Source organism: Thunnus albacares, chromosome 20 (genome assembly GCF_914725855.1).
Source record: "Thunnus albacares chromosome 20, fThuAlb1.1, whole genome shotgun sequence".
In the NCBI taxonomy this organism is placed as follows: domain Eukaryota; kingdom Metazoa; phylum Chordata; class Actinopteri; order Scombriformes; family Scombridae; genus Thunnus; species Thunnus albacares.
The window spans coordinates 12,262,248-12,271,578 of NC_058125.1; the positions used below are offsets into that span (position 1 = coordinate 12,262,248).

Genomic DNA, 9,331 nt, shown 5'->3' on the forward strand with positions numbered 1-9,331 from the left:
CTACATAAACATGCTTCATCTTTTCCTTCCATAGTAAAATGCACACTGAAGGAAAATGAGGTTGAAGTGAGCGGAGGAGGACTCAAAGACACGTACTCTACAATGCAGTTCCACTTTCACTGGGGCGATACAGAACACCACCCAGGTTCAGAGCACCTGATTGATGGGCACAGATATCCAATGGAGGTAGAGTATTGTTTGGCGTTCACTAGACAACATTCCTTTGCTTTTAATATTCTGTGTGCCTAACTTTACCACAGCTTTGTCTTTAAGTTCATGTAATTTCTTGTAGATGCACATAGTCAGTCTGAAGAAAGGTCTCACTGTGTCAGAGGCCATCGTGGACCCAGAGGGAATTGCCGTTCTTGGGTTTTTCATTAACGTATGTCCTGCACTTCAATTTACTCAAAAGAAAAATCATAGATTTGCTAACCTTTCAACAAAAATGCTCACCTAGATTTTTACACTGTGACATAAAAGGTCAGGCATTGGCTCTCTGATAGTTGCATCATGGAAAAGTTACAAAAATACATGCACAATGTAAAAATGTTCATTTTACACACGATCAAACTATTATTGCAAGTATAATCATCATAATGTCTCCTCCCTAAAGGCAACAGATGATGATGATATGTCAGGACCATGGAGCAACCTCACATCTTATCTGATGGATACTAAAGGTAAGGGTTGTCCTTTATGTCTCTATGATTTCCTGTATGTTATTGCAGTACAGCAGGTTGTACTGCTTGAGTTGGCAGAGGCGGACTGTAGTATTGGAGGCTGGTACCAGGCCAGCGCGTTCTTCCTGAGAAGAAGTGTCAGAATATGAATAACAACTTAACTAAAACAGGAAATCTTTTATCAGGTGCCAAATGTTAGGAGTCACAATTCTTCAAGTGTAGGAGTGTCTGTAATTATTGTACTTAGTCATAAACCTATGAGTATCTATCTGTGGTACTGATGAAAATTATGCTCTTGTACTTCTTACAGTCTTTTTTTTTTCAAGGTCAAATTATAATTATACAGCCTTATTTGTTTCTTACATCTTTCCACAGAACCCAAAGTTAATATAACCCATAACATCTCTATCAGTGACCTGATTGGAAATGTAGACCTCACAAAATTCTATCGATACATGGGCTCCCTGACCACCCCTTTATGCAATGAAGTTGTCGTTTGGACCATCTTTCAAGAGCCAATCAACATTAACAAAAATCTGGTAAGTTGGGCAGACTGGAAACTTTTCTTTGACAGGGTAAAAGGAGGAAATGTTTCGTCAACACATGCCCCCTAGCAGAGAGAATGTAAGAGCCAAACATTAATCTCCTGTATGGAAAATCTGTTTTAAAAACCCAGTTTCAACCACATAAATAGTCAGATTGATGATGTATTGCACACCGAACATGGCTAATCCCTCTAGGCAAGAAGAGTGGATTACAAAATTAAAACCTGTGCCCAGGTAGAAATGTAAAGGATTGGCAGAGTAATCAATCACACCTGAATACTAATTTTAAATATTCATTTCAGCCTATTTTATGGCTGTCCATTAAGTTGCATTGATTTACTGAACTTGTGAACCTGCACAGCAGTGAAAACAAGCAGTAAACTCATCTGTCACTGAATTGACAGCACAATCAATCAGTCAAGAGAGGGTGTTGGTGGTGTTGTTCCTGGCAGCCTTGTTGTATTTAGTGTGTTTTTACCTCAAGGCAATCACATGACAGCGATATTTTCTTGCGGTTTAAACATCCTTCACCACCACAAGACTTTTCTGGATGAGACCAGAATTTATTCATAGCTCAGATGATGCAGGTGATCTAGTAAAATTGCAATGAACTCTGGCAAGTGGAATCTAACACATCTCTTACACAAGCAACTAATGATGCATGCACACAAGCGTCATAAGTTAACATAGACAAGTGCCAGACATACTGGTACATGCTGGTGTCTGCTTTGGTATCGGTTTTGACAATCTGGTTTGTTTTTCTGTTGACTGTAAGAACAATTGAAAATGTTTGGCAATCTGCATGTGACTGAAAAATCAGATAATTTGTATATATTACATTTGTATGTTGCAGAAGGACATATGTAATCTGCCTCTCCATCTTATCTACCTGGCAGCCATCGTCACTTTGCAGATAGATAGTAAGATGCACATGTCACTTGCATGTGGTGTTTTCTTGCCTACGTGTGGTAGCTCAGCAGGTGCCTGACTGTTTGGTATGCTTGGTGTTGAGGTCAGTCTGTAAAACAGGTCATACATACATACATCTGCTGACTAGTACATGGTATCTGGTATTTCCAGATGGCACCTCAGTTTATGTAGTGAGTGTTTTGGATGGGCTGATGGCTTGTTGCATGCCTCTTATCCAAAACCAAGCTTTTGTCTAATTTCTTTGAGAATGCACCCTGATTGACATTATCTGGCAGCACTGCTGCTAGGCATGAACAGGCTGAGGGGGCTGCAGTAAGAAATCTAACTGAAGTGACTTCACACATAGTATAGGGAAAATAGTTGTACACGTAACACTAACCTGTCACAAGAACAGACCTTGTGTATACCAAAGCAAAGCATTCATGGTCCTCTGACCCTGCTGGAAGAAAGGACACCTTGAAGTTAAACATCAGGCGTATGGTGGGGCCTTTAGACATCTATGCTCACGGGCCAGTCAACTCCTCTGTCCATGCTGCTACAAGATGGTGCCACTAAGTATTCATTTACAACATAAAAAACTTTATTTTTGCTCATATCATAACTGGTGGATCTGTTTTGTTATGTTTTTAGATTCAAAAGTTTGTCACGGAGACAAGACTCACTAATGTCTACCGCCCTGCACAAAGTCTCAATGGACGTCATGTGTCTGCTTCCCCTGCAACTCCTCTACCTCCCAGTGGGTTGAAAGCTCTCTCTCTCTCTCTTTCTCATTCTCTCACTCTCAGAGTTGTGTTTCTATCACTTCAGAGGACATTACATTAACTTACATTAATTTCTTGGAAACTTATCCTAACCTTAACTATAACCACTACTTGCCTTACCTTAACATAACACTCAACTTTAAACCAAGTCCATAATGGAGTCATTATTTATATTTATATATATAAATATAAATAAGATGTATGTATGTATGTGTGTATGTATGTGTGTGTGTGTGTATATATATATATATATATAAATAAATCTAGAAGCAATATTATGACTGGAAGAATTGAAACATTGAGTGTGACTATTTTTCTGTTCTTCAGGTCATCCATGGTGCTATGATGATCACTGTGGTATGTATCAGTGTGTGTGTGTGTATACAAATCTGATGATGTGGACAGTTTAAAAGTGTTGATACGATTGGAAAAGGAATTGATGGACTTGATGTGAAAACATCCTGTCTTTACTTCAGAGCTCAATCCTTCGCATTGGCACCTTCTGCCTCAGTCCTACTGTGGTGCAGAACGCCAGTCACCCATCAACATTGAGACAAAGAGTGCTGTGACAGACCTACATCTCGATAGCTTCACCTTTACAAAGTTTGACGACAAACATGCCATCACGTCCATCACTAACACAGGCCATTCAGGTATGAAAGTTTTCTTTTTGTCTACATTTTAGTGATTGACTTTCATAAGAACTGATACTACTCTAAAACATAACTAAGGTTCAATTTAAGTTTGTTAGTTTTATGATTGTGATTTGACAGTGGTGTCCAAAATGACAGTGACACCTAGAGTAAAAATGAACTTTTTTTTTTTTCACTTTTTCCGTGTGTTCTCACTCAACTTCTAGTCAAGTGTGTACTGAAGGAGGACATGGTGGAGGTGTCGGGGGGCGGTTTAGGATATGTCTACTCCACCATTCAGTTCCACTTCCACTGGGGCACCGTATCACACGACTCTGTGGGCTCCGAGCATACAGTGAATTCAAAAAGATACCCAATGGAGGTAGTTAAAAGAATTTAACTAGTGTTGCTGCAGTTCATTGTTTTCTAAGGTTCTGCTGTTGCCATTGCACACTAACTGTCATTAACTGCATTTGTTCAGATGCACATAGTGAACAAGAGGAAGGATTTAACCCTGCAAGAGGCCATACAGACTCCAGATGGCCTGGCAGTGCTGGGATTCTTTATCGAGGTAATGTTCAGTGCATTAGACTACAGTTATGTAGTGAGCCAATAGCTGTGGTCAAATCCAGACTACGAGTATGTACAGTATGTGCTCATGCTTGAAAGTTACACAACAAAGTATACTCAAAATGGTCAGTGTGCACACTAATATACTCCTGATTTCAGAGAAAAAAACAAACAAAAACTAATTGTGGATTGTGGTGAAACAGCTCCAGCAACACCTCAAAACAACTATTACATTTTTGGAAAAACATTTCACTGTGTCTGACTGGTCAAGTTTCATCAATCAACAGGTGACATCACCACATACCAGTATTTTATCTAATGGGGGACCAGGATGTTAGGATCTCGTGCTCTCGTCTCGTACCTGTTCTCGTTGCTCTGACAATTTAGTCTGCATACCTGAACGGAGTTATGAAGTTAACAGCTAGACACTAAATGTCCTGTACTGTGTGTGCCATTCTTTCAGTTGTCCGATTTACACTATGGTTCATGTCTGATGTATTGTTTCCTTATCATGATTCAAGTAAAAAAAAAAAAAAAAAAAAAAAAAAAAAAGTTTCCTTTGCAAATTGTGTTGAGTTTTTACAGTGTGTATTATCAGAGAAAATTGGGCTGTCCTTTCTCTCTCCAGTCTCTAAATTTTCCCTCTCAATATACATTTTGATGTAGTCTATTGTGTAAATGGCTTTTTGTCTACTTTTTAGGCTCCTGGTGCTAGCAGAAGTAGTGGTGGTTCAGAACATCACGGGGTAAGTGGGCGAGCTTTTTCTTTTCTTTTTTTTTTTTTTAAATGAGGCCTAAATGTTGACTACTGAGTTTCATTGCCCAGCAGACTGTGTTGCTTCATAGTGAAATTTAGTGTTCAGAAAAAATAATCCATCATTCACAATGTTTGTCTCTGTAGACAAGTACCCCGTCAACTCCCACATCAGATATGGACGCCTGGTATAAACTCACCAGCTACCTGTCAGAGATTCAAAACACAAGTGAGTGACATTTGTTTTGTTGCATATAATTTTAAACACTGAGCAGACACTTGAACGTGCCACTACATCTTATTTATTTTTGTTTTTTTGCATGTAGGCTCAACAGTTGAAGTCACAAAAGAGATCTCCATTAATGACTTGCTTGGCAATGTGAACCGCGGTGCATACTTCCGCTACAATGGCTCATTAACGACCCCTACATGCAATGAAGCAGTGGTTTGGACGGTCTTTAAAGAGTCTGTCAAGGTGGAACAAAACCTGGTACGTGTTTACACATCATCTTGGTGCTGAAGATATATCAAACAGGTGGACTTTTAATGATCAGAAGTCTCCATATAGTACAGTTAGAGAAGGATGGCCTTGAGTTAAAAAAAAAAAAAAATCATTCTTATATACAATAGTTCAAATGAGAATTTCCACCGGGAATTATATTAGTGTTTTTATGCATATTTACCAGAAATCATCCTTAACAACTGGCGATAAGTAGAAGTAGTGTTAAAGTATCTGTAATGACTTTGCATTATCCTGTTTGAGATTAGGACAATATAACAGTTTGTTGACTACAGTCAATTTAAGGGTAGATTATACAACAATGCAGTGTTGTCAGATTCTTTTCTGATGGTACAATTTGTTTGGTATTTCTGTAATGCACACGTGGCTCCACATCACTGATATGGGAAGGATTTGATATCAAACAATCATGAGATTAAATTGTGGACTCAGCTGTAATTTTAGAGCTGTTACATCCGCATCAAATGAACAGTGTATTAACTGTAAGACTTTTACACACAGGCCTGGACACATAGTAATAAGAAAAGTTAATCTAGTAATTGTAGTGAATTACATCCGATGGCTTAAGTCTGACACATAGATGCTGTGCCAGGTTGTACTACACCCGTCTTCGCTTCTTGCCTACTTTAGGGGATTTTTTGGCTTTTCTCTAGTCTTCAACACATCAGATGAGTCATGAAGGTTCAACTGTTAGGTCTCATGAAAACTCCTCAGTTGTCTTATATGTAGTCTAAGAATCATTGTGTGTCCCCTTTGTCTTAAAATTGGTTAGGCACTAAGCCAATATGGATGTGAAGTCAGCACTTTAACGTCAGTCCTTGTTTCATTCAATTGTGGTAATCAGTGTAATCAGCTGCTGTCAGCTGTAGTGAAAACGTGTCAGTGCCCGTATGTCAGTATGACGCATCGCCTCCAGTATTTCCATTGAGCTGATTGTGTTGATGTGCCTCAGTGACATGTCACAGTGCCTTCATGTTTTTTTGGATTATTGAATGAATGCTGGTAATGCAAAGCAGTGAAGCATATGACATCTTTATAATTAAACAATGGCACTGGTGTCCACCCACTAGTTCACCATAATTCATCTAAGAAAAATTGAGAATAATGACTAATGGTGACAATCTAAGTAATGACCACACCCTATTATGCACATATTTAAAAGATGAATTAAATGCCTCACACAATGTATGGTTTTGACAACTTTGACTGGCTAAATGGTGATGAGGCATTGACCTCATTTGTACCGTAAGTGGGGACAGTATAAAGCAATATTTATGAAAAAAAGTGTCTCCAAACTGAATCTTCCATTTCAAATCTGTTCCTTGTCAATGTATCTGTTGAATCAAAATACAAATTGTAGCAGTAGAGGTTTTTACAAGTGTCATTTCTACATTGGCATCGAACTGCCCTCTTTAAAGGAGACAGAACATGCTTTTCGTGATTTTCTTACTTTTATACTGTTATGATGTTGGATGTCTGTTAAACATGGTCAAAATTCCAAAACTTGAGGTGAACGTACATAAAATGCTCCCTGCAAGTCAAAAGCCAGGCTTCATGCTGCTCTGAAAGCTTCTTTTACAATGTTACCTCTACTTCCTACTCATGACGACGTTAGATAGTTCGTGCATGCCCACAAATGGCTGTCTGTTCTGTAGCCATTGTTGCTGAGGTTTGTTTCATGGTTCCTCACGTTGCCCACTCTCACATTTCAGATCGGATTCAGGCTTGAACATACATGAGTGTATTTGAGAAGTTTCCATCTTGAGTAAAGAAGAAAGACTTGAGATCCTACTACTTCTGTTTGTTTTATGTATTCTCCAAGCCAACCTCCAGAAGTCTGCCAAGGGGCAGCTTCTGGGAACTAACCAATTGGAACAGAGTGGGCTCCCAGGGAGGGGGGGCCTTAAAGAGACAGGAACTGAAACGGGCTGGTTCAGACAGAGGCTGAACCGAGGGGCTGCATAAAGGGCTCATATGAAATAAGTACAGATTTTTTTTTTTTTTTTTTTTTTAACTGTAAATCATGAAAAGATATTCCAGTAGAGCCCTAGAATACAAATATGGACCTGTAAATGTACATGTTATGTCCTCTTAATATCTATTTCTCTGAACAGATATTCTGATCAGAGTTGGTGGAAGTCTTTTGCTGGGCAACAGATTCACACTTTAAAGAATCTGATGGAAATTTCTGTTAATAAAACTATAATGCATAAATTAACTTTCTCCATTGGTCACATGATCCTCTCCTTGCAGGCTGTGGTTGACCATTGTGTGACTCACTATTAAATCAAGCTCGCTCAATGTTGACATCTCTACAAGAGAATTTTGCACAATCTTTGATAGGCAAAAAGGAATTTCGTCAGCCACAACTTCCTGAAAATGAAATGTTGCAAACTTATACAGAAATTTACATAATCAGTGGGTAAACACATATGTTGAAAGCAACTGTATACCCAAAATGTGCGATCAAACAGTCAAACAGCATCTTTTTTTCGTTCCTGGTTCCTGGTTATGGGTGTTTTTCTTGACGGATAATGTCAAGACAAATTAAGTGTGCATTACAGCTTTCACCAAGAGCTGGTTCAAGGTATGAATTTAACAGTTTATTCCATTTGACCAGGAATAAAACATTACCTTTAAACAGATGTACATAAGTAAAAATATTGAAACAAATACCTCAGACTGTCTAAATTAAAACTTTTTTTTTAACCCCACCAGATGATGATGTTCCCAACTCACACCAAAAATCAGAACGTGTTTCGACCCACGCAGTCTCTTCATGGCAGGACAATCTACACCACAGCAGCATCCGCTGTCCCTGGACCCATCATACCCTTTCTGCTGCTGGCCTGTTTGTGTCATTTTTTTGTCTAACTTGCATCTGTGAGAAGGTTGGCTAAACAGGAAGTGCTTTAAAGAATATCTTGCAGTAATCATCTGTCCTGCACTTTTCAGATTATAATTTCAATATTTGTTATCAAAAGAGGCATTTATGTGGATATCTTTAGCATGGACATGTATCAGACAATCAGGATACTTGCTGAAAAATGGCTTTATTTAAAAAGGAAAAATCTGGTTTAGTAAACTCCAGGGTGTTACTGGGCCTTCTGCTCTATTCATTGTGCAGCATGTTAGTAGTTTGGACTAGAGAGTGAACTTAACAATCTTAATGTTTTTGACTAGTACTGTTCTGACTGGCATTCAAACTTCAACTATAATAGAATGTACTAAAAATTGCAAGACTATTAATCGTAGACATTGTCCCTCCATATTTGTAGCAAGCAGGTACAGTTTAATATGAAACAAAACAATCAGTCCACTCTGCTAACCCCCTAATTGCAAGTATCAATGTTGTTTAGTATTGTTGATCATTTCTTATATTGGAGACTGTCGACCATAGAAGGAAGAATAATGACTGCTGTTTGAACATTGACATGGAAGGAACAAGTGTAATTTATTATTGCAATGAATGTTTCTGTGCACTTTATCGGCTGGAATGTATTTTTGCGACCACTTAAAATCTTAATAAATTGTATTGATGCTGTTTAAAAGTTATATGCTTCCTTAAAGTTGTCATTTACTGTTAATCTGGCACCCAGGTGCAGGTTGGAAACTTTATCTATTAGGTTTCAGAAGATGTCTACTTCACAGACCTTAATTGTTAAAACTATCAATGCAATGACAAGCAAAATAGTCATTGTTGTTAGCACACAGGCCTAAATCAGTCTTTTAAGGGCTTAACTCCAAAGTCCACTACATATATGGTCACACTTATTGGCCTAATAGTTTTAGACCCTAATTTCTCCATTATATCATGTATTAGATGTTGAGGGGCTATAACGTGACTATAAATCAAAATGTCGAGGGATCTAGTTTTAATAATTAGAGATTAGTTTTCAGTATAAGTTATGCAGCTTTAACGTTCACTGCACTTTGAAC

At 38.3% G+C, this 9,331-nt stretch overlaps 1 protein-coding gene across 4 annotated transcripts in view; it reads left to right on the top strand.

The window, feature by feature from the left end:
• The window catches only part of LOC122971564 (carbonic anhydrase 4-like), a 12,840-nt gene extending 3,893 nt beyond the window's left edge, over positions 1 to 8,947 (top strand). For all 4 annotated transcript variants that reach the window (XM_044338277.1, XM_044338274.1, XM_044338276.1 and 1 more), the window contains 13 exons: positions 35 to 186; positions 293 to 382; positions 614 to 680; positions 1,056 to 1,219; positions 2,786 to 2,891; positions 3,244 to 3,273; positions 3,393 to 3,569; positions 3,776 to 3,930; positions 4,030 to 4,119; positions 4,820 to 4,864; positions 5,020 to 5,101; positions 5,199 to 5,362; positions 8,111 to 8,947. In XM_044338277.1, coding sequence (XP_044194212.1) covers positions 35 to 186; positions 293 to 382; positions 614 to 680; positions 1,056 to 1,219; positions 2,786 to 2,891; positions 3,244 to 3,273; positions 3,393 to 3,569; positions 3,776 to 3,930; positions 4,030 to 4,119; positions 4,820 to 4,864; positions 5,020 to 5,101; positions 5,199 to 5,362; positions 8,111 to 8,266 — 1,478 coding nt within the window. In that variant the 3' untranslated portion in view covers positions 8,267 to 8,947. The remainder of the gene's footprint in view (positions 1 to 34; positions 187 to 292; positions 383 to 613; positions 681 to 1,055; positions 1,220 to 2,785; positions 2,892 to 3,243; positions 3,274 to 3,392; positions 3,570 to 3,775; positions 3,931 to 4,029; positions 4,120 to 4,819; positions 4,865 to 5,019; positions 5,102 to 5,198; positions 5,363 to 8,110) is intronic.
• Positions 8,948 to 9,331: the final 384 nt, after the last annotated feature.